This window comes from Budorcas taxicolor, chromosome 17, assembly GCF_023091745.1.
Source record: "Budorcas taxicolor isolate Tak-1 chromosome 17, Takin1.1, whole genome shotgun sequence".
Taxonomy (NCBI): Eukaryota; Metazoa; Chordata; class Mammalia; order Artiodactyla; family Bovidae; genus Budorcas; species Budorcas taxicolor.
The window spans coordinates 71,693,463-71,717,156 of record NC_068926.1 but is presented as its reverse complement, the minus strand read 5'-3'; the positions used below and the strand labels follow the sequence as shown (position 1 = coordinate 71,717,156).

General features: G+C 64.5%; 1 protein-coding gene across 1 annotated transcript in view; it reads left to right on the top strand.

Moving 5' to 3' along the window:
• Window positions 1-23,694, top strand: part of BCR (BCR activator of RhoGEF and GTPase) — an 84,316-nt gene that overhangs the window by 50,824 nt on the left and 9,798 nt on the right. Inside the window, exons 5-16 of the mRNA XM_052654505.1 lie at window positions 565-672; window positions 3,820-3,880; window positions 4,949-5,001; window positions 6,991-7,131; window positions 11,566-11,687; window positions 12,613-12,781; window positions 13,830-13,949; window positions 14,985-15,060; window positions 16,335-16,439; window positions 17,047-17,121; window positions 18,900-18,997; window positions 20,421-20,555. Coding sequence (XP_052510465.1) covers window positions 565-672; window positions 3,820-3,880; window positions 4,949-5,001; window positions 6,991-7,131; window positions 11,566-11,687; window positions 12,613-12,781; window positions 13,830-13,949; window positions 14,985-15,060; window positions 16,335-16,439; window positions 17,047-17,121; window positions 18,900-18,997; window positions 20,421-20,555 — 1,263 coding nt within the window. The remainder of the gene's footprint in view (window positions 1-564; window positions 673-3,819; window positions 3,881-4,948; window positions 5,002-6,990; window positions 7,132-11,565; window positions 11,688-12,612; window positions 12,782-13,829; window positions 13,950-14,984; window positions 15,061-16,334; window positions 16,440-17,046; window positions 17,122-18,899; window positions 18,998-20,420; window positions 20,556-23,694) is intronic.

The window sequence follows — 23,694 nt, the reverse complement described above, 5'->3', positions numbered from 1 at the left end:
CAGAGGATGAGATGGTTGGATGGCGTCACCGACTCCATGGACATGAGTTTGGGCAAACTCCATGAGTTGGTGATGGACAGGGAGGCCTGGTGGGCTGCAGTCCAGGGTCACAAAGAGTCGGACACGACTGAGCAACTGGACAGCAGCAACAGCGGTGCAGCCCCCCAGGCCGGGGACGGGTCCCGCGAGGCGTCTGCAGCTGGGATGAGAAGGGGCCGCCCCGCCCACCTGCTGGAGACCCTCATCTTTGTTCACTGACACCCTGGGACTGCAGCCGTTTGCCGGTGGCCCGGTTTAAACAGGCAGGGTGGGAGGAGGAGATTGCCGGGAAGAGAGCCTCTACCTGCCTGGGGCTGTGAGTCACCTCCCCACATGTCGCGTTGGAAGCAGAAGTGCGCTCAGCGCGTGGGCAGGGGAAGCAGGTGGGTGGCGGTGAATGCGCAGGGAGCTGAGGTTCCTGCAGCCCCGCACCGGCTGCTGCACCTGGGCCTAGGGGAGGTCGGAGACCACCTGCCCCGCTCCTGCCCGGCCCCTGTCCCACTCTTTCCCCCTTCCTCCCCGCAGGCCAGCCAGCTGGGTGTGTACCGGGCCTTTGTGGACAACTATGAAGTTGCCGTGGAAACAGCTGAGAAGTGTTGCCAGGCCAACGCTCAGTTTGCAGAAATCTCTGAGGTACGCGTGATGCTGCTCAGAGAGGTGTCTCCCTCCGCCTCCCTGGCTGGGGCCGGGGGGGAGTGCTGTGGGCGATTATGGGCACGCCGTGACCCCTGAGAACACACACTGCACACCGAGGTCTGGTCGTGAACTTGTGTTTCCTGATGCCTGCAGGTGGGCCCTGTCAGCCCTGGCTGGGGTGGGGGGCACTGTCCTGAGCAGCCTCGGGCGCTCCCTGCCCTCCCAGCCGCGAGGGCCCGGCTCGGGAGTCCGTCTGGGCAGCCTGGACGGATGCTGTCTTGCGCTTGTCTACGAGATCCCCAGGAACAGAGGGGTCTCGACACCCGAGCCAGAGGCCGACGTTGCACCTTGCGGGCAGAGAGCAGGCGGGGGCCTCGTGCTCCACTCCTCTGGGGCTTACAGCCAGCGAGGGGCGGGCTGCCCACCCATGACGGGGGCGCTGCAGGCTGCCAGCTGCACCAGCCCAGCAGCTCTGAAACCTCGAGCCCTGGAGTGTCAGTACAAGGAGGGGCCTTGGAAGAGCCCCTGGAGGCAGGAGATGGGCCTCCCTGCCCTGCCCATCCTGCTGTTCCCTGCAGTGGGGGGACACCGTCCTCTTCCCAGGGCTCATCTTCCTCAGAGCCCTGACCTGCCTGCCCCGCCAAGCAAGGATTCTGCATGGGAAGACCTCTGAGTGAGAACTCAGCTGCTTTTTTTCATTTCTTCCTGTTGCCTGCTTGTGGGATCTTAGTTCCCCGACCAGGGAACCCATGTTCCCTGCATTGGTGGCGCAGAGTCTTAACAGTGGGCCCCCAAGGGAGCCCCGAGAACTCAGCTTTAGAAAGAGAAACGGAAGCCGGAAACAGGGAGGCGGCTCTCTTGCGGGAGACTGACCGTATGTGTGCCGACAGCCGCATCCGGGCTTTGCTGCGGAGCGTTCGTGCTCTCGTAGCGTGTCGGGGGGTGGGCCCTGCGGGTCCCGGCGCTGACGTGCCCCCAGGATGCTAACACGTGCCGCCCCGTCCGCCAGAGCCCACGGTGCCCTCCCCGCAGCCTGGTGCCGCTGGTCACAGGCGGCACGCGCCCAGGGCCGCAGGCTGGCTCCACGCTGCCCTCCACAGTCGCCCTGGTTGGGCTGGAGCGTTGGTGTGTTCCTCTCATTCACTCACTAAACTAGCAGCCCTCATGCCCCCAACAGCTGGGGTGCGGGCGCCGAGTCCCCAGGTGACCCTGACAAATTAAGAGTCGTAACCTTTTAAGATCAGGCTGCACTTAAACGGGGTCACGTCCACATCCACCCAGACAGGTTCCTGCAGAAACGGGAGGAAGCGACGGTGGGACACCACCCGGGGCTCACGGGGTCCCACCGACCACGTGCAGGAGGGCATCCGAGCCCATTTCGGGGAACAGGAAACAGGACTGTGCTCGGGGGCAGCGAGCGGCCAGGCTGCCGTGAAGTTTTGTACCGTCGGGCGGTGTCCACTCGGATTCTCCATCCCTGTTTCAAAAAAGACGCAGAGAGGGACTTCCTTGGGGGTCCAGTGGCTGAGACTCTGCTCCCAATGCAGGGTTCAGTCCCCGGCCGGGGAGCTAGACCCCACATGCCGCAGCGAAGATCCCGTGTGCTGCAACTGAGCCAGATCACTAACAAACAGCAAAAAAACAGGCCCAGAGAAATCAGAACCACACGGGACGAGAAAAGAGCCACCAGGACACGGAGCAGGCCACAGGTGTAGGGGCTGCGTTCAGGGGTGGGGGTCAGAGCTCGGCCGTGGGAACAGCGGCTCCACCTCCAAGGACATGGAGCAGTGGCCCTTCATCTCTCCCGGGACCAGCCTGCGCAATCCGCGTTTGCCATCGTCCAGTCAGCCCGGCGTTGCGTGTGCCGGGTTCCATGAGCCCAAGCTCCCTGGACAATAAACAGGTGGCGAGGGAAACAAAGTGAAAATGGTAGTCACTCAGTCCTGGGGGGCTCTCTGTGACCCCCGTGGGTTGATTGTGGTCTGCCAGGCTCCTCTGTCCGTGAAGTTCCTCAGGCGAGCAGCCATTCCCTTTCCCAGGGGATCTTCCCGAGCCAGGGGTCAGACCCAGGGATGAAACCCAGCCCTCCTGCATTTCATTTACCGGCTGAGCCACCAGGGAAGCCCCTGATTAATAGGTAACGGGAGTCAAGTGAAAGGGGCTTCTGGAGTCTGGAGCCGGCTTGGGAGCTGCGGGGTTAAACCAAACTTACAAGTTTCCTTAAGGCAGTCCCCCCCCAGCCCCCAGATGATGAAGGGGCCCACATGCATCGCGCCTTCCAGAGGCACCAAGCGTGGGCTGCCACCCCGGCTCACCAGAGCAGCACCTGAATTGTGCAGATTTGAGCTCTCACGCCCGCCCCCCACTCCCCCTCCCCTGCCCTCTGGGAGCTGCTGAGGCAGGCGATGGAGGAGCCCCTTCGGAGAACTAAACTCCCCGGAGGGGCACCAGGGCTTGTCGGGCAGCTGGTCCCGGAGGTTTCCTGCGGCCCGAGAGGTTAGGAACGCAGTCTGCAGCTGGGGTTTCTCTCGCTCCCAGTCCTCGCACTGGGTTTTCAGGGACGCTATCAGGCACACGGCCCTTTCGTTCCCTTTCTCTTGGTACCTCGGACCGAATCGGCAGCTCCTGTGAGTGCTGTTATGTTGAAAAATGACCCACCTGCTAAAAAAGCTCTGCTTGCTTCCCGGGCAAGGACTTTCGCAAAGTCCACGGAGGCATGCCTGCTGGTGACTGCCCCGAGGGGGGGTGCTCTGAACCCCCCTTGCCCCTGGCCCCTTCGTCCAAGCATGCTGTTTAACTGAGGCAAGGAAGCCGGTCCACGCTCCCGGGAGGGGTGCTGCCTTTGGTCTGGGTTTGCACGATCGTCTGAGTCAGAGGTCTCGGCCAGGGCCGATTGTGTCCCCTGGGGATGCCTAGCAATGCCTGGGTACCTCCCAGCAGGAGGATGGGCTGTTCAGCCTCCAGGGCATCTCACAGCAGAGACTTTCCGTTGCTGAAGTCGGCCCTGCCCCTCACGCTGTGACCCAGACACACCCCTGAGGTTTGCGGTGTGAGAGGAGGCCGAGGTTTCTGCCCGAGGCTCCTGGGGGTGAGCTCACTGCTGCTCTGTTTGCCTCGTGTGAAAACGCGCTCTTCCCTCTGCAGAACCTGCGAGCCAGGAGCAACAAGGAGGCCAAGGACCAGACGACCAAGAACTCTCTGGAAAGTGAGTTCTCGGTGCCGAGGCCCCTGCATGCCCCTGGGGGAGTGGTGGGAGGTGGCCGCTGCGAGGGGACAGGACACCCAGCCGGGGTGCCCTCTGCTGCTGCAGACCTCCAGTGATGAGGAGGGGAGCGGGGAGCGGGCAGTGGTGGGCGCGGCGGGACGCGGGCAGGACCTGTGGCCACCACCAGGGATCACGTGGGATGCCCCCCGGGCCTCTCCAGCGCCACGGTGTCGTCCAGCGACCTTGCAGGGGGATCGTATCGTCCCTTCTTCCAGATGACACGACGGGTTTAGGATGGGAGGACCCAGGTAGAAGGCAGGTCCCAAGTGGCTGGGCAGAGCACGTGTGGTAGGAGCCGGGCCGGAGCTCCACCCCGCTTGGAGCCGGTCTCCCCTGTGTCTGTGAAATGGGGTGACCGCAGAGCTGGCAGTGCTCGAGGGGGCCACGGGCAGAGACGCCGCCGACAGCGGCGGGAACACAGCGAGACCTGTTCCTGCAGTGGGCTGTGCCGCCCATGGAGCAGAGGGGACGGCCCGGCCGCTGGGGCTCCAAAAACACCCGGAAGGCAGCTGGAGATGCTGCTCGCCGCAAAAAAGATCAGAGATCCTGCCTCAGCCAAAACCCGGCACAGCCTGCATACATAAATAGTAAAAAGCAAACGAGCTGACCCACAGGTTCACCCGGAGGCTGTGTCTTAGCGCCAGGCCTGGCTCCGCGTGGAGACTGGTGGGCTGTTCTGCCTGCAGGGACCCGCGCCGGCCCATCCTCCCAGGGAGCCACCTGGCTCCCTGACCCCTGCCTTTGAGTGCTTGCTGCCGAGGCAGCCTCGCAGGCTTGGGTCCTGGATCAGCCCGGACCTGGCGCTGACGTCAGGGACCGAAAGCCCACAGCGACGTCCCCAGCCTTCCAAGGCGCCGGGTTCCCCCCCACCCCGGTCCCCAAGCAGAGGGGAGGTGGGGTGCCCTGGGATGTGGGGTGAGGGCCACCTCCTTCTCCACCCTTGAAGCAAGGGCGGGTGGTTGGCCTCCTCCACGTGCGACCTCTCAGCTCCTGCTTGTCTCCCCGCAGCCCTGCTGTACAAGCCCGTGGACCGGGTCACCCGGAGCACGCTGGTCCTGCACGTGAGTCTCTGGGGCCCGGGGCCTCCACGCCCTGGGGCTCTTGGCTTCTGCTCTCCTGGGGCTGACGCCGCTGTCGGTCAGCTCTGCTCACCTGCCCTGTTTGCTGCCCACTCCTGTACTGAGCATGCGGAAGTGAGGCACCTCTCCTTTCCCCGGCTCCTGGGGGGGGGGGTGGTCCAGGGCCCCCAGTGCCTCATCAGAGTGGGCACGGGTGGGGAGGGGCTCGAGAATGGGGGAGGGGGCAGGGCACGGATGCCAGGTGCCCGCCTGGGCTGCGGTCAGACCCTAGCCTCCACCAGATGGGCAGCGCGTGAGGGGGCCCGCCCAGCGAGGCTGCTTCTGAGGACAGCGGGGAGTCACTCACGTTACTAGGTGGCCGTCATTCGGTGTGCGTGCATACGTGCGTGCGTGCGTGCGTGCTCAGTCATGTCCAACTCTTGGCGACCCTCTGGACGGTAGCCTGCAAGGCTCCTCTGTCCATGGGGTTCTCCAGGCAAGGATACTGGAGTGGCTTGCCATGCCCTCCTCCAGGGGATCTTCCGACCCAGGGATCGAACCCACGTCCCTTACGTCTCCTGTGTTGGCAGGCGGGCTCTTTACCACTCACCGCCTGGGCAGCCTGGTCATCTTAATCCCGAGAAACAAGAGCAGAGGGAAGAAGGCCCCCTGCCCTACTGCCCGGCGACCCTATCCATAGGTCTTTAGAGCAAGTCTTACACGCACGTTTTTTAAAAATGTACGACCAGCTCGCAGAAGCGCGTGGAGTGCGCGTTTCCTTTCCTGCTCCCTGCCCACAGCAAACCCACCACCAGGAGGATCTTCAACGCCAGCACACGCGATGTATTCTAATCACTCACAGAGATGTGCTGGGCCGCCTGTTGCGCGCGTGGCGTTTGCCCCTGTGTGCTGTGTCAGGGTGGTTGCGCGCGTGGCCTCTGCCCCTGTGTGCTGGGCCCACTGTTGTGCGCGTGGCCTCTGCCCTTGTGTGCTGCATCAGGGCAGTTGCCCACGTGGCGTTTGCCCCTGTGTGCTGGGCCTCCCGTTGTGCGCGTGGCCTCTGCCCCTGTGTGCTGTGTCAGGGGGGTTGCGCGCATGGCCTCTGCCCCTGTGTGCTGGGCCCACCGTTGCGCGCATGGCCTCTGCCCCTGTGTGCTGGGTCAGGGCGGTTGCGCCCAGGCAGCTCTGCCTCATTCTTCTCTGAGCTGCGTGGTTTCCCATGCAGTGCACGTTTAGTAATGTCTTACATCACAGAGACTTCGTGGATGGAGGGAGATGAGCTGAGACGTGCGCTTTGCACACGTTCGCCAGGCTCTGGTGCTGGAGCCCTGGAGGCCCTCCATTCGGCCCCAGGGCAGCGATGAGCTCAGGCCTGGCGGGGAGGCTGCTCTGGGACTCCCACACCGGGGTCTTCCCTGACTTGTCTCATCTTCCCAGGCTCTCGTTGCCGTAAGATTTGGGAGCCGAGAGGGTTCTGTGGCTCTGGACCAGGGAGCCGTTGACTTTGAGCTTGAATTACCAGCATCCCCTGTGGAGAGAAAGTCCCAGGCTCTGATCTAAGAGAGCAGGAGTCGGGAAGGTTGGGGGCTTTCTGCTGGCCTCGCACAGGCCAGCGCACCCGGGTGGTCTCGGTGGACACGAAACGCGTCCAGAGGCGGTTTCACTTGATGCCGCCACACGAGGGGGCACCGCTGGCATCGAGCGGGCAGAGGCCAGCGCTGCTGCCAGCCTCCTGCAGGGCACGGGGCTGCCCCCACCAGAGTTTCCCGGCCCTTGCAGGAGAAACTTGCCCCAGAGCCGCAGCATGGAGCCCCTCTCAGCAGCGTGCAAACAGCATTGGCTTGTGGGCTCCGCTCGGGACCTCCCCCAGGCATGGAGCTCTGCCACGTGGCCCGGGCTGTCAGAGGGGCGGCCCCAGGTCCCCCCAGCGCGTCTGTGGCTCGCGTGTCCGACGGGCCCAGAGGCTCTGACTCAACCCTTCCCCCGACGCAGGACTTGCTGAAACACACGCCCCCCGGCCACCCTGACCACCCGCTGCTGCAGGACGCCCTCCGCATCTCGCAGAACTTCCTGTCCAGCATCAACGAGGAGATCACGCCCCGCCGGCAGTCCATGACCGTGAAGAAGGGAGAGGTGAGTGCAGCGGCCACCGCCCCGGCGGGGGACGCCGGGCCCCACTGTGTCCCTACAGCTCAGCCCAGCACAGAGACACCCGGCCCTGGGGGTCCTGGACCCAGGGGGGACCCTGGCCGGCGGCGGGGCGTCCGGGTGGGGTTGCAGGGATGTGGTAGCCTCACTGCGAGGGTTGTGTCCAGAACCCCCCACACTTCTGCCAGATTAGGGTCCCAGAGATGGGTCAGAAGGCAGTCAGCATTTGTCTGCCTGGAGACTGCTCCGTGACCCCCTGACTATTCTTTCACGATAAGACAGTTGACAGCGGGTTTAAGGACTTCCCGGGGAAGAAAGGGAGAGGGGCATGGTGTGTTCATAGCTGAGAACGGGGTTGACGTCCTCGGGGGGGTTCCCCTTCCCCTCCTCCCCCCCCGCACTGAGCGCCCCTCCTGCCCTCCGTTGTCCCTGGAGGAGAGGGTGTGGCGCAGAGGGGCCAGGTGCCACCCTGGCCGTCTTAGCCCTTCCCGGGAGGGGCCCGCCCGTGCCAGGCAGCTTGCAGCCAGATGGCAGAAGTGTGCCAGTCGGGGTGCTGGCTTCCAGCGTGAGCACACTGTGCTGGACGTGCGCCAGGGTGGGTGCAGGCAGGGACAGGGCGTGTGGGTCGCCACCACCGGGAGCCACTTCCTCCTCTTCCTGCTTCTTTGAGTCCCCGGGGCTCAGCAGTGCCCAGTTTGACCCGCCAGGCACTCAGGGCAGCTGGCAAGCGGCTCTCGGCCCGAAGCTCCTGACCTCCGGGGGAAGTCGTGCCTGAGTGCCCAGCCTCCCTGGTCACCAGTTCACGCGACCTCAGCGGACACGGGAGTTGATTCCATCAGGACGGCCTTGCCATGGCTCTGTCCCCCCTCCCGGGAAGCGGCTTCAGGGCGTGTCGAGTCTCTGCCATGCCTCCCGCTGCAGCGGGCATCCCTGAGGAGACGAACCTTCCTGCTCCTCCGATTGCTGGAATCAGCTGCCTTTGGTCAGGTGTCGCCTGCGGTCGGCAGCCAGGCCCTCGTTCCTGCGTCTCTCGTCACAGGCCTCCTTCCCCAGGGACCATGGCTGGGGTCCCGGGGCGCCTGAGCAGGATGGAGTACGGAGAGGCTGGGGCTCCGTGGGGGCCGGGCTTCTGCCTGCCCCCCAACCCCACCCCACCCCACCCACGTCTGGTCCTGGTGGCCTGTGGCGTCTGCTCTTTGAGGGGAGTCATGTGGGTGCCTTGGCCGTGAAAAGTGAGGAGGAGGGCCAGTGACCCTGAAAGGCCGTGAGCCTGCCCCGCCGCGGCCCTCTGCTCAGGGCTGTCTGCCGGGAGCACGGTAAGGGACGTAGGTGGCAGCTAGGCCGGGACGCAGGCTTCCGTGGTGCCTTGGCAGCAAGGAGATCTCCCTGCCAAGGCAGGGGAAGCGGGGTCCATCCCTGGTTGGGAAGAGCCCCTGGAGAAGGAAATGGCCACCCAGTCCAGTATCCTTGTCTGGGAAATCCCGTGGACAGAGGAGCCTGGGGGCCTACCGTCCATGGGGTCACGAAGAGTCGGAAATGGCTGAGCGACTAAACCGTCAGCAGCAGACCAGGATGAAGGCAGGTGCACGGACACCTGGCCGGTCCAGGGCAGACAGGACTAATCAGTCGGCGACTGATGGATCAGGGAGCCCCCTCCCAGGCCGCCCCAGCCCTTGCTGTCTCAAGGACGCCTGTCCTGGGTTTCTCAGTGACTCAGTGGAGCCCTCTCCTGGGCCACCGAGGTGCCAGAACGTGCCGAACGCAGCCCCTGCTCGGAGCCAAGCCGGGCCCACCCCGGTCCTCGCCTCCAGCACCTCCTTCCCGTCCTCTCGGCCCCACCTGGGGTCACTCTGTCCTCCTGGCGCCCCCCTTTGGGGCGTGTCCTCATCAGCTGGGGCCGGGGCCAGGCTGTAACAAAACACCGTCGCCTGGAGGGGTGGAAGCTTCTCACCGCTCTGGAGGATGGAAGCGGAGCTCACGTGCCGAGCGCTCGGGGGTCCGGTGGGGGCTGCCTCCTGCTCCCGCATGGCCGACGAGGGGCCGTGTTGTCCTGGTGGCAGCCGGAGGCAGCTGGCCGGCCTGGGGGAGACCCTTGGCGAAGAGGCGCTTCTCTGAGACACTTGATGTAACCCCTTTGTGGAAATGGGGGTGATGGTGTCTCCCCTGCAGAGGCGTGAGGCTCCGCGGGGACTTAAGGGCGGGGAGACTGTGGACCAGGGACCCGACCCCCGGAGGACTCGGCAGAGAGGGGCCGGTAGCCCACCGGGGAGGTCTCTTTGTCCCCAGCTCGAAGGACACTGAGGCTTGGGGAAACCAGGCGGCCGAGCCAGCGACCCCGCTGCAGAGAGAGGAGGGCGGTGCGGACTCAGGGCCGGCCCGGCGGACGCGGTTACCCGAGGATGAGGCCGTGTCTCCTGCAGGGGCGCCAGTCCGCAGCCTTGGCACCTTCCTTGCCAGCCCCGCACGCCCCGGGACGTGGGCACGTGGGGACACACGGGGCAGGGAGGACACGTGTGTGCACGCAGGCACGCCAGGGGACACACACACAGCGGCACGCGCCTGCTCAGGCGCACACACACAGCCCGTCGCGGCCCCCAGGGTGAATGGGGAGGGCCCTGGCTGCCAGCCAAGTCTGCCCTTCAGAGTCTCCTCACCGCCCCACCCCCCCCAGCCGGCGCCGGGAGGGGCGGGTGCGGGAACTGATGCTGGCGGCCCTGGAGGATGCAGGTGGTGCCCGGGGCGGGGAGAGGGGGTGCTCACGGGGGCTCCGTCGGGCCGGGACCCCGGGCGATTCTGCCTTCGGGCCCTGCGGCCCGGGGGACCGTCCTCTGAGCTGGGGGTCGGGCGCCCTCTGCTGGCAACGGCCCGTAGCTCAGCCCGTTCGGTTCCCCCTCCAACTCACAGACGGTCCCCCCTCCAATTCACAGAAGGTCCCCCGGTCTTGCCTCCGGGCCTGGAGAACCTTCTGCCGAGTCCCTGCTGAGGGGACGTCGCCCCGTTTGTCTCTTGAGGACTTCAGCGTCCTGGGACCTGCCCCCACCCCAGCACATACCCGGCCATCAGGTGCCCACGCTCGCACACCCCCCGGCGCCGCAGGCTGGTGGAGGGCTGTGACCGCACGCCGTGGCCTTGGCACGCGGGCAGCCCTCCCACCCTCGCACGTACGGTGTGGTCGGCGTGGGCAGCGCCCACGTGAACCATCTGTGCTCTGTGCCAGGGCCTGGCGGGCTGCCGTGAGCCCACCCGCACGTGATGGTGATGTGGGCGTGGGGGCCCCGGCCCAGGCTGCACTAGCTTCTGGGGGGCTCTGGCTGAGCGTTGGCAGGGGGTTCAGAGAAGCACAGCCTCCCCAAGAAGAACGTAGGGTGCGGGAGCCCGGACCTGCCGGGGGCGGCCGCAGTGAGGCAGCGCTGGAGTTCTGCGCGATGAGCGGGCCTGATGCTCTGCACTGCCCCACACCCCCGCCAGCCCCGGCCATCGCAGACTGGGGGGAACGTTGCACTTTCTGAGGGGCCTTCCCTGAGGCTGGGTGGGCAGAGTCCCTCTCCCTGCGGGCACAGACCCCTGAGTCCCTGCTTGCTTTCTGCACTGCTGGGGGTTGGGTGGCGGAGCTCCCTGTCTGTAAAATGGGCACAAGGACCCACCCCCAGCCTCTCCACCTGTCCTCAGCAGGGCACAGCCTTGGTCCAGGTGACGAGGTGGTGGCTGCTGGTTGTCGGCTGGTGACCGACCTACTGCCATACACCCTGGACCTGTCCGAGCTGGGGAGACCCGCCCTTGTGCTTCAGGGAAGCCCCCAGGGCAGAGGCGCAGGGCTTGCCGGGGCGCTGGTGCCTCGAGTCTGCCCACTGTTCAAGGCCTCCTCAGGGCTCGGGGCCTGCATCAGACACGTGACCCCTGTGTGGGCTTCTGTCCATCAGCGGGCCGTGACCTGAGCAGGACTGGAATGCGGGGTCCCAGCTGGGGGACCCCTGCCCGGCCTTCTGATGCCCGCAGATCCGGGCCTGGCCCTGAGCGTGACTGCCCCCCTCTCGGAGTCCTCTCTGCTTGGCCCCTCCCCATTCACCAGGCGGCTGTCCACCCTCAGCACCGGGCCCTTCTTGCTGGTGTGGTGGTGGTCCCCCACACGAGATTGTCCCCTCTTCTCCTGGCCGGCCTCCCGCCTGGGTCTCCAGGGCTGTCCTGGGGAGGGAGGCCCGGGCTGCTCTTGCTCAGACGGGCTCTCCATCCCCCGGGCTGCTCTCTTCGGCCTCCACGCATCCTCCCCCACAGGCCGTGTGCCCCAGGCGCTTGGGGACTTTAATGGACAGAGGGCAAGGGGTGTGAGGTGTTTGCAGGCAGAGGGGGCACTGGGAAGTGGAGGTGGGGGGCAGAAGCCCCGACCCCTGCCCTGACCACCCCGTCTCGCCCTGCTCACAGCACCGGCAGCTGCTCAAGGACAGCTTCATGGTGGAGCTGGTGGAGGGGGCCCGCAAGCTGCGGCACGTCTTCCTCTTCACTGACCTGCTGCTCTGCACCAAGCTCAAGAAGCAGAGCGGGGGGTGAGTGGCTGTGTGGCGCCCCGGCCCGGCACGGGGTCCAGGGCACCCGGGGCGGTTTCTACAGGAGGAGACTGGGTGTTCTTGCCAGTCAGCTTGCAGAGGTCACCTCCTGTGGGCCTCTTGTTAAGCTACAGTCTGTTTCCAGCTGGACGCAGTGCCAGGCTCACGGTCAGAGGTCATCATTAGCAGGTATCCTGGGTCAGCGTGAGTGACTGGGCTATTGACTCTTATCAGGAACAGGGGAGCCTGACTGTGACTTCGGGGGGCTGTCAGGTCGTGACTGAGAGAGGTCCGGGGGTGCAGGGTCTGCAGCAGGTGGGGCATGCATGGTGCCTGCCCCGCCCTGGCCCTTGGCAGACATCACCAGCTGATGGCCAAGAACGCGGTGGCTTCTGCGTGGCTCTCAGCCATGGCCTGCAGACCCCGCCCGGCCCCTCAGGGATCAGATCGCCCAGGGTGCAGGGGCAGCAACAAAGGAAGAGACCAGGCTCTTCAGCCACTCTGCCGTCCCCGTGCTGAGTGGATTTAATCAGAAGAACGCTTCAGCTTCCCCGTCTGTCAAGAGCGGGGTGGGGGGTGGGGGGGCGATGACACTGGGTGGATTTGCAGCCCTGGGGGCGTCTGCAGTCCTGTCCTGTCCTTGGCGGCCTAGGTGGTCTGCCGTGTCAGGAAAGAGTGGATGAGGCATGTCAGACCCCTGGGGCCTGTGTCCCACATGAGCAGCGTCCCTGCACAGGGGCCACCGGGGCTGGGTCGCCAGTGTCCCCGTGTGACCTCATCCTGGCCTGTCTCGAGGACCACAGGCAGGGTTTGAAGGTCAGGTAGACGTTGTGGCTGTGACCTCAGGGCTCCCAGACTGGAAAACGGTGACTTAAGGGGAGGAAGGTGGGCAGCCTGTTAACGTGCCCCCCACCCCCCCACCCAGCAAAACCCAGCAGTACGACTGCAAGTGGTATATCCCGCTCACGGACCTGAGCTTCCAGACGGTGGACGAGTCGGAGGCCGCGCCCAGCATCCCCCTGGTGCTGGACGAGGAGCTGGACGCCATGAAGATCAAGATCTCCCAGATTAAGAGTGACATCCAGAGAGAGAAGGTGCGCGGGCAGGGCTGGGGGGGGGGCCAGGCTGGCTCTGCAGCTCCGGGGGCAGCAGCACCTCCCAGCGGGCGAGTTCTGCTGGGCCTCTGACCCACTGTGGGTCTCTGGGACCTGCTGGGACCCCAAGAGCACTCGGAGCACCAGGCATCCCATCAGACATGGAGCTGTCCAGGCTCGGGCGGAGGGGGCGGGGGGTTTGCCTTGCTGTCCCTGTTATAACTGCCCCAATGGGGAGCGAGTCCCAGGTGGGGGACACGGCCCCTCCGGAGGGTCTGACCTGCACCCGGCAGACTCCTGGTTGTTTCTGGAGAGGAGCAGTGTTCTGAGGGAACAGTGAAGGCAAGCCCCCAACCTGTAGGGTCAGTCTGTAGGTACTGTGTGGCGGCCAAACATGGGGTGGGTCCCCAGAAGGCTGACGTCCAGGGACCCCAGCTGCTGCCGTGGGTGCAGCGGGACAGGCATCCTTTGCTGCCCGCCCCGCCCTCCCTGCTGCTCCAGAAACCCCGGGGGATGGGGGAGGCCTGGAGCTCCGGGCCAGCACAAACTCTGGGTTGTCTGTTTGTCTGGCCGGGGCAGTGTCCCAAGGGCTGTTGAGCCCCATCCACTGCTGCACGTGTCCAGGCCGTGCCCCTGGGACAGAGGCTTCAGGAGGGCGGTGCACGGCAGGAAAGAAGAGGGTTTTCCCTACCAGGTCCTGGGGGTGCGTCTCGCCCTGCACAGGACCCTCACTCCCAGGTGACGCGATGCCAAAATCTGCAGACCCAGGAGCAGGGCGGGGCCCTCAGGGTCACGACGGGCCCCTGGAGGTTGTCCTAAGTTTGGGGAAAGTGAAAGAAGGGAGGTCAGTGAGAGGAAGCCTTACTCCCTCAGGGAGCGTGCAGTGGGCACGTCTGGCAGCCTGGGCCTGGCCTGGACGGTGTGGCCGAGGCTCTGTCCACGGGCTTCTGTCCTCTGCGGCCCGAGGGTCCAGGCCCGTGGGCAGGCAGAGCAGGAGCGCGCAGCGCTGGGTCGGGGCTGGACACGTGGCCGCACCCTCTCCCCGCAGAGAGCGAACAAGGGCAGCAAGGCCATCGAGAGGCTGAGGAAGAAGCTCTCGGAGCAGGAGTCGCTGCTGCTCCTCATGTCCCCGAATATGGCCTTCCGCGTGCACAGCCGCAACGGGAAGGTGAGTGACCGCCGGGCACGCCACGCAGGCCACGCCCCCACTGCAGACCACGCCCATATGCCTCCGGCGTGCGCCCCTCCGCCCTCGTCTACCTGTCACGCCCACGTGACAGGTCATGCCCACATGCCGGCCCGCCCCCACTACCGGTCACGCCCACAGGCCATGCCCCCACCCGCCGCGGACTACGCACCTCGCAGGCCACGCCCGCCCACAGGCCACGCCCATGTGACGGCCGGTCACGCCCACAAGCCACGCCCCCCGCCCGCCAGTCACGGGCGTGGTCCCACAGCTTGCTGGCCACGCCCCGCGCCGGCCACAGCCCTACTTGCCGGTCACACCCTGTAGACCACGCCCCACTTACAGGCCACGCCCCACTCCCCGCCGGCCGCAGCCCTACTCGCCATTCACACCCTGTAGACCACGGCCGTGGTCCCACTGGCCACGCCCCTACCCCAGGCCACGCCCACCCCCCTGGCTGCCTGTGGTCCCTCTTCGGCTCTAGAGGTTTGTGCAGCTTGGCACACGGGCCCGAGGGCTCCCCTTAGGGGCTCTGGCCGGACCCCCACAGCTGGGAAGTGGCAGGGACTCCAGGGGCGTCTCCACAGGGTTGGGGGCTCACAGGCTCTCCGTGCAAGGATGCAGTCTGGGAGCCCGTGGGCCTGAGGGACCACTTCCCTTCCACCCTGAGGGCTCTTCTCTGGGCATCACGCGCCTGCCCAGGGTCTCTGCGGGGGTCTCTCAGCCCGGTCTCCCCCAGGCTGGTGGGCATCAGCCCTCCCCCGGCACGTCCGTCCTGGGGACCCGGTGGCCCCGTGCTGCGACGCGTCACCCTGACCCAGGTGGGCAGGGGTTGCGGGAGCAGGGCTGCGAGTGCACCCCGCTACCCCCTGGCTCTGACGCGTGCGGCGCGGGGCTGTGGGCGCCCCGAACGGGTTCGCTGCCAGCTCCACGTGATGGCCGGGACAGAGCCCGGTCTGCTGGGCGCCCAGCCAGCAGGGTGGCGATGACTGGGCCGTGCTCTCCCCCTGGCCCCAGAGTTACACCTTCCTGGTCTCCTCCGACTACGAGCGGGCCGAGTGGAGAGAGAGCGTCCGGGAGCAGCAGAAGAAGTGTGAGTGGCCCTCGGGCCGGGCGGGGGCTCCAGAAGTGGGCTCGGGCGTCGGCCCTGCGGTCTCTGAGCTCGTTTTCCCCAGCGGGCTGGGCCGTGGAACTCATCCAAGTGACGTGTGCCTTGGAGCCCTGACACAGAAGATGCTTGAGGAGGGGCTGTCCTGAAAGGATCCCCTGCCCTCCGTAACTGCCCACCGCCAGCCTGCCGTCTGATCTCCCCCCATGAACCCCCCCTGCTCCCCTGGCCTTCCCTGAACTCCCCCACCCCTACCCTGCCTGGTGGGTCTCCTGCCCTGACCCTTGCCTGCCCCTGGCGCTCCCCCACCCCTTCCTCGCCTGCCCGCCACCCTGCCACACAGCCCAGCAGATACTGGCGCCGCGGGGCCCTTGGCTGAGCCCGGCTGGGCGGCCACACCTTGCTGGCCCTGCTCCCCTGTGCTTGACCGCTTTCGGGACAGGGCCGCACCCCGCTCCAGGATGGGCCCCTCTCTGGGCGCTTCCCTGTGTGTTAGCAGGTCTCTCTTCCTGCTCAGCTCACAGCTATCCCATGCTGCCTGGCTGCCTTAGGGCTGGAGGGCAGAGCCTGCCTGGGGCCTGGGGCTGTGGCTGCCTGCTTCCCTCCTCTGCTCCCTGCTGCCCCCCGACCCGGTGACTTGGGACTCCCAAGCCATTCTTGCTGAGAGGTTCCCGCGTGTGCCTCTTGCAGGGGCAGCCAGGCTGAACCCCGCATCCCGGGAGGGTGGGGGGCTCCACACGCCTCTGCCCTGTCCCCCCCAGGGCACCGTCTCTGGGGATGGGGTGCTCCTGGTGGCGCTGACAGCCGGTTCCTGGGACCCCGCCCATGTTCCCATCACGGGGGTCCTGTTGTAACCAGGGGTCTAGACTACTTACAGTGGCTGTCCTCTGCTCAGAAGTGAGGCCTGTTCCCCCACCTGGGGGAGAGACGGGGGCGCAGCGGACAGAGCTGCGCTGGGTGTCGGGGGAGACCCCACAGGAAGCTGCCCCGGGTCACCCCTCACAACTGCCATATGGCCAAGCCAAGGTGGCAGGCAACCCTGTGTGAGCACCTTGCAAAGATTCCCTCCACACTCCCCGGGCCACACCCCCTGTCCCTTAGCGGCTCCTCCCTGGGAGCACGTGGACGCTGTGGGCCTCCTCTCCGGGGTGTGCTGAGGGCCTGCTGCGAGGGTAGCTGGAAAAAACACTCCAGGGGGTCCCGGGGTTTCAAGGAGCCGGGTGGACTCACCGGCTGGCGCCCCTGTGCCCCTGTCTCAGGTTTCAAGAGCTTCTCGCTGACGTCCGTGGAGCTGCAGATGCTGACGAACTCGTGTGTCAAACTGCAGACCGTCCACAGCATCCCGCTGACCATCAACAAGGAAGGTGGGCTGCCCCCACCCCGCACCCTCCAGGCCGCCGATCCTTACTGCTGTCGGCGCTGTCCCGGGGCAGGGACCTCCGTGCCCGGGCTTGTGTGTGCTCCTGTCGGTTTCTCCCTGGAGTGGACGGGACAAGTTGGGGTGACCCAGGGGACCAGAGGGTTGGTCCCGAGTCCCGAGCCGCTCCTCAGACCCTCTGTGCTCCGGTCTGGCCCTGCTCTCCGTCCCCCCACCCACCCCCACGTGTGGTCGTGCCGCACCTGCGTTCACTGTTACACTCATGCACACGCGCTCGCACACAAGAGCGTGCTTTGCACACTGCGCCTCATCCACGTGACGTGCTCCCCGCCCCTCTCCTGTCCTGAGAGCCCGTCACGTCTCGTCTCCGTCCCTGGTTTGCCCACGCTATGAACTTAGCGCTCCATCCTAAGGCTGAGTGGAGGCCACAGCGGATGTGTTTCTGCTCACGTTGTCGCCTGGTCCCCAGCTAAGCCAGTGACAGCCACGCGGTGCCCCCCACCCCCACCCGTGAGGGTCCTTGAAGCAGAGCCCTGCCTCCTGCCTGCCCCTCCCAGGAGGACGGGTGCTCACCTGTCTGGTCTCTTGCACAGATGACGAATCTCCTGGGCTCTACGGGTTCCTGAATGTCATCGTCCACTCTGCCACCGGCTTTAAGCAGAGTTCAAGTAGGTGGCTGGTGTGGGGAGTAAGGTGGCCGGACCCTGAGCCAGAGGGTGCGGGGACCAGGGAGGCGGCTGACCCCCCCGGAGGCGTGGTACTCGCTAACACCCGCTGGGTATGGGGTTGCTTTCCGGGGTGGACCTTGCCCTTGCCTGCACCTGGCTCTTCAGACTCTGGGAGCTGGGAGCTGCCCCCTGCAGGCAGGTCATGCAATGGTAGAGGTCAGGTTTTGCTACAGAGACGATGGAAGAACTGACTCATTGGGAAAGCCCTGATGCTGGGAAAGATTGAGGGCAGGAGGAGAAGGGGACGACAGAGAATGAGGTGGTTGGATGGCATCACTGACTCAGTGGACATGAGTTTGAGTTAGACTCCGGGAGTTAGTAATGGACAGGGAGGCCTAGTGTGCTGCAGTCCATGGGGTCGCAAAGAGTCGGACAGGACTGAGCGACTTGAACATCAACAAAATGCGGCCTAGGTCTCCAGGAGGCTGAGGGCTGGCACCTTGACCCTGGTGCCGGGGAGGTTTTGCTGCTCTGACCTCTGACATGCCGAAGGGTTACCCTTTTAATCCTTCCCCTTGGAGCCATCTGTCCTAGCCACTCTGGAGTGGTGCGGGTTGGTCGCATTTCGGCGCAGGCTCAGCACACACTCACCTGTCAGCCTGACCCCCAAGCTCTTAGGGCCCCTTGGAGGAGGACACGGGGCACGCACCCTTCTGACCATGCCACCGTCGCTACAAAACCGAACCAGACGTGCCTGATGAGCCCCAGAAGAGAAGCTGTTTCCAGGCCGGGTGGATACGATCAGAGCTTTGTATCCAGGATATATCGAGAAGGCGTACAGTGCCATGCCTGAGATAGCCCAGTCTTTTAAAAATGAGCAAAAGATTTGGATAGACAGAAAAAGCAGATCTATTATAGGTTTGTGGTTGAATGGGAAACATGGGCCAAAGAGCTCTTTTCAGGAGTGACGGAAATGCACTAAAATTGCACGGTTGTGATGCCTGCAGAACTCTGTAGACTCACCCGAAAGCACCCAACTGGACGCTCAAACAGTGGGTAAATGTGAGGGCACAGGCGTTCATACCTCAGCAGAGCCGCTTTTCAGAGGAAGCGACCCAATTTCTGTTGGATAAGTCAAAACCATAACTAACTTGAATAAGCCTGAATACTTATTCAAATACACGTTTTCGCTTTACCCTATAGTAGCTTTATTAACAGGGCTTCCCTGGGGGCTCAGACAGTGAAGAATCTGCCTGCAATGCAGGAGACCCAGGTTCGATCCCTGGGTCGGGAAAGATCCGCTGGAGAAGGGAAAGGCTACCCACTCCAGTACTCTTGCCTGGAGAACTTCGTTAATAACGCCAATGGACCGAGCCCCTCTCCACGGCCCTGCACCACTTCCCTCCCAGGGCGGAGCTCCTGCCCGTGAGCAGGGGAGCGATTGTCGTGACAGGTGCCAGCCTCTAGCTGCCCTCGTGAGACGTGAGGCTGTCCTGATGGCTCTGCTTTGGTGTCTTGTTTTAGGAAGAAAACCGAGAACTTTTCCGGGTGGTCCAGAGATCAGGATTTGGCTCTTCCACTGCAGGGGATGGAGGGGGGCACCGGCTCCATCCTGGGTTGGGGTCCCAAGATCCCGCAGGCATCACAGCGCTACCAAAAAAAATACCCCAAGACACTTTTTTTTTCTTTATGATTTAGAAAATGACACCTGCTTTTATGAGAAATGTGGGTGACAAAGGGCCATGTGGTCAGTCCCGCTCTCCGTGTGGCCCCCGTAGGTCTGTACTGCACCCTGGAGGTGGATTCCTTCGGCTACTTTGTAAATAAAGCCAAGACGCGCGTCTACAGGGACACGGCCGAGCCCAACTGGAACGAGGTGAGGCCCCGCTTCCGGGCAAGCAAGAGTCGCTTGGTCCACAGGGTGTGACCACCAAGGGCTTCCCTGCCGGCCTCCGTGCCAGCAGCCATTCCCAGAATCTCCCGGGGGAGCAAGTGGGCCAGGAGATTTTATCTCCGTGTTCCTGAGAATTCGCCTACACACACACACCCCTCCCCGCCCCCTACCGCCAGTGACGGAGACACTTGTTTTGCTGGCAGAGCGTCTGGAAAAAGGGCTTTGAAGTGCTTCTTACCATTAAGGCCCTTGTTATTGCTGAGTGTTTATCTGGGAGGTTTCCATGGTGTTTTTGCTCCGAAATTGGAATGAGCCTTGGGCGCCGTAACACTCTAGAGGCCCGGAAGCCGGGGCTCTGCTCCTGGGGCGGGGGTTGCCTCGCTGGGCTGGAGAGGACCCTGGTCTCTGTTCTCAGCATCACTTTGGTGATCGTTAGACGTGCCACACGCCGCCCTTGGACCGGGGTCCTGGGGAGCCGGTGGACCTGCCTGGTCGTTAGAACTCCGGGTGCCCGGGCTGTCTGGGGCGGGGCGGGGGTATCGGAGCCAGGCGGGCCCATCCAGGAGGGTGTGACCCCGCAGAGGCAGCGCGTGCCGAGGGGGCTGCAGGGACCGAGCTTGGGCTGAGGGGCTTCAGGGCAGCCCACCACCCTGGCTGCACGTGTGGACCGTCTAGGTTCTCGCAGGTTCCCAGCACGCACACCGTTCCTCGCCCCCCCCCAGTCAGGCTCAGAAATACCTGCTCTCCTGACCCCCTTACCCCTGATCCCCGTTTCCCCACCAAGAACCCATGCTGGCGAAACCCTGCTGGGAAACGCCAGAGTTCCTGAGGTGTCTTGGGGGTGACGGAGGAGGAAGCAGGCCCCGCGCACCCCGCGGCAGACACGCTGAGAGCCTGGAGGAGAGCCTCTCCTCCCGGGTCCCTCTCTCGCCTCACCTGGGTTGCCTCCCTGGGTCGATGTTTATGTTTTCCCTTCAAATAGACTGTCCTCGGAGCAGCTTGAGGGTTTGCAGCAGCAGGACAGAGCACGCCCACGCCCCCAACCCTGGCCCCCCAGTGTCGGCCCACCTCGAGGGCGCTGGTCGTGATCAGCGGGCCCCCAGAGACGCTCCCCCCAGAGCCCACAGTGGTTCTCGTTAGTAACCAGCCCCCTGCCCCGGGGCCTCTGCTGCAGGTGGTTCAGGGACCGCCCTGTGCGAGATGTCCCGGAGCTTCCGGAAGCTCCCACACTAGCCAGCGGTGTGATCCTCACGGGGCAGCGGCTGCCGAGGGTCTGCATCGCGGGGTGACAGTGGGGAGGGTCTCGCCGTGGGGGCTCGGGAGCTGTCTGTGCCGGCAGCGCTGGCCGCCCCTCTGCAGGGCCCTGCCGGTAACCCGGGGCTTTCCTCCTCTCTCCGGGGCGCAGGAGTTTGAGATCGAGCTGGAGGGCTCACAGACCCTGAGGGTCCTGTGCTATGAGAAGTGTTACCACAAGACTAAGCTCACCAAGGAGGACGGCGGGGAGAACGCAGACCGGATCGTGGGCAAGGGCCAGGCGCAGGTGAGGCGGCCCCTCTGCTGCCCGTGGGCTCCGGGGGATCCCCCCGCCTCCAGGTGCCCCGTGCGCTTCCCCGCTTGACGCCCGAGGACACCGAGGCGGGGGTCGGGGGACACAGTGAGGCAGGCCCGGCTCTGAATCGTCGGCCGTGGGAGGCCTGGGCTGGCGCCGTCCTGGGTCCTTTCCCGCCCCAGCCTGTCTGCTGCTTAGCGTCTTGTCCCCGAGGGAATTCCAGCTCTACCTGTTTTTCCAGGAGGCCTTGTGCTACCCTGGCCTCTGGAGAGCCCAATGTGGCGCCCTGCAGGGTTGCCTTTGGCAGTCAGGAGCCGCCTCTAATTGGAAAAACCAGAGACTCTTGAGTCTCCCCACCTGGCGCCCCCTCTCTAGCGTGTAAACCCCACTTCCAGGCCTGCAGCTGCCTCCCTCCGTGGGGCGGGCGCCGGTCCCCCCGCCCCCGGAGCTGGCAGAGGAGCCCCTGGTGGGTCAGGAGGAAGTCTCACAGAGGACCCGGGAGGGGTCCCCAGGTCCAAGCCCTCCGGGCCCTCAGCCTTCCGAGGACAGGACGGGCCCCCCAGCTCTTGCAGAAGCACCCGCCTTGTCCTTCTCACAGCCTCACCTGCACGGCTCTGCACCCCAGGAGGAAGCGCCAGCACCCTCTTTCCTTACGGGGCAGCTGACCAGACCCAGCTAAGGGGGCTCCTGCCTGCCCTGCCCTGGAGGTGGGCCCTGACTGCTCCCCGAGTGCCCCAGGAACCCCCGCCCCCACCACGAGGCCTCCTGGGGGGAGTGGCTGGACGTGCCAGGTAGCCATGGGAAGACAGGGCTCCCCAGGAACCCCTGCCTCCCTTCACCCCCCGCCCGGTGCAGGAAGTGAAAACCCTCCAGGCAGAGATGGTGACTCACACCCCGCAGAGTTCCTCCTCTCCGCTGCGACCCTGGGGAGTCCTCGCCACGGCTGGCTGGCTGGCTTCCCTGGAGGGGCATGATGCCTGAGAAGCTGCTTAGGGAACTGGCCGGCTTGGGGCCTCCAGGGACCCCTGTCCTTTGGGACTGGGTCTGAGAGCCAGGGTGCCCTCTGATCACCCGTCTCTGCCGCCCTCTGCCACCTGCCAGCTGGCACCATGGGGCAAGGGTGCCGGGGGGGGTGTGGCGCAGGCAGTCCTGGCTGCCCAAGGACAGAAAGCTGACGGTGCCTGGGGCTGGGTGCTCCTCGGGCAGGAGGCTGTGACTGCATGGAATCCCAGGGATTCCAACCTCACTGCTCACCGTCCCAGTTTTTTTTTTTTAAGTGGTTACTTAAAAAAGAAAATTTTATTTAATTTGTTATTATTATACGTACGTATCGTTTGCTTCACTGGGTCTTTGTCGCAGCGCGGGCCCCTCTGTAGTTGCAGTGAGCGGGGGCTACGCTGGTTGCAGGGTGCGACCTTCCCACCGCTGCAGCTCCTCATCTCGGAGCGGCGCGGACTCTGGTGGGGGCTTCAGTGGTTGCGGCCCCCCCAGCACTAGAGCACACGCTCAGGAGTTGTGAGCAGCTAACATGGAACATGTTTCTCCGCAGCAAGTGGGGTCTTCTCGGACCAGGGATTGAACCGATGTCTCCCGCCCTGGCAGGAGGCTGCCTCGGTCTGTCCTTGATGTACGGCAGGGCGTTGCCCAGACGGGGCTGTTCCGTGGGCGTCCCGAGCCGGACACCTCTGAGCGCAGTGTTGTTCAGGCAGCTGCCTGGCGCTGGTCATCACTCAGGGCCTTGGTCATCGCCTCTGCGCTCGAGGACGGCTGGCCTCCTTTGTACCCACCCCCCCATTCCCTGTTGCACCTGCCCCAGCGTCCGTGCCTCACACCCAGGCTCTGCCCACACCTTGCCCAGCCCGTGGTGAGCTGGCAGGCTGGGTGCCCGATTCCTTTTCTCGACTTCGGTTCCTCCAACCTCGGACTTGATGTCATCTGCGTCCTCCTGCAGGACTGGGGCCCCGGGGGTGGCGGGGTCTGAACCGGGGCCTCTGAGCACTGCTGCTGGGTAACTGGGGGTCTCAGACAGGAAAGGGAACGCTCGTGTTCCTCCTTTATGGAGTGAGGCTCTCTCTCTGGAAAGAGAGATTGAACTGGGGTCTCCTGTGTGGCGGGCAGATTCCTCACCGTCTGAACCACCAGGGAGTGAGCGGTAGTAATCAGATAACAGCGGGACTGAGGGGGTTTCTGGCTGCGCTGCTCTAGTGGGACTTTTGCTGAAGACAGGCCCAGCTCATTCGGACGTCACCAGGGAAGGCGGGGACGAACAGCGTGGTCACATGTTGAGGATGGTTAAATATTGAGGGTGGGAGTTTAAAAAATTTTTTTCTTAAATATTTACCCTCTATTTTTTTGGCTGTGTCGGGCCTTAGTTGCAGTTGCGGCACAGAAGAGCTGTCATTCAGGGCTTGGACTTTGTGTTGTGGCCCTTGGGGACCCTAGTTCTCTAACCGGGGATTGAACCCATGACCCCCAGCACTGCAGGGCGGACCACCAGGGGCGTCCCTAGGGCAGGGGATTTTTGCTTAACTGACTTGGCAGTTCAGTTCAGTCGCTCAGTCGTGTCCGACTCTTTGTTTTAGCAGGGTTCTTGCTAAAACCCATCTCTTGGAGACAAGACCTGCAGGCATGCCTAAGAGGTGCTGCAGTGAAGCAGGTCACGTGACGTTTCTGGTTTCCCAGTGTGTGTAAAGGGTATGTTGACACTGTACTGAGGTCAGAGTGTGCAATAGCGTCACGCCTGAAAAAAAGCAGCGTACGTGCCTTAATGAAAAAAACAAAACTTCATTACTAAGAAGTGCCAACCAGCACCTGTCAACACAGGCTTGCTCTAAACCTTCAACTTGTGAAAGATGCAAATGGCGGGGCACGGGAAAATGAGGGCTTGTCTGCAGACTCGGGTCCCCAGCCCCGCTGCCCTCCTGGGCCCTGGCGTGACTCAGAGCCGTCATCAGTCCTGGGGACGTCCTGGAGGGCCGGGAGGGGGTCTGTGACTCAGGCTGGGGGCAGCCGGGCTTGTTTACCAGTCTGGATCCTCAGCAGGAGGAAGGAAGGCAGTCAGGGGAGGCCGGTTGTGCTGACAGCCCGGGACCCCAGCCAGCTGCCCTCGTCCCCCGTGGACACGTATCTC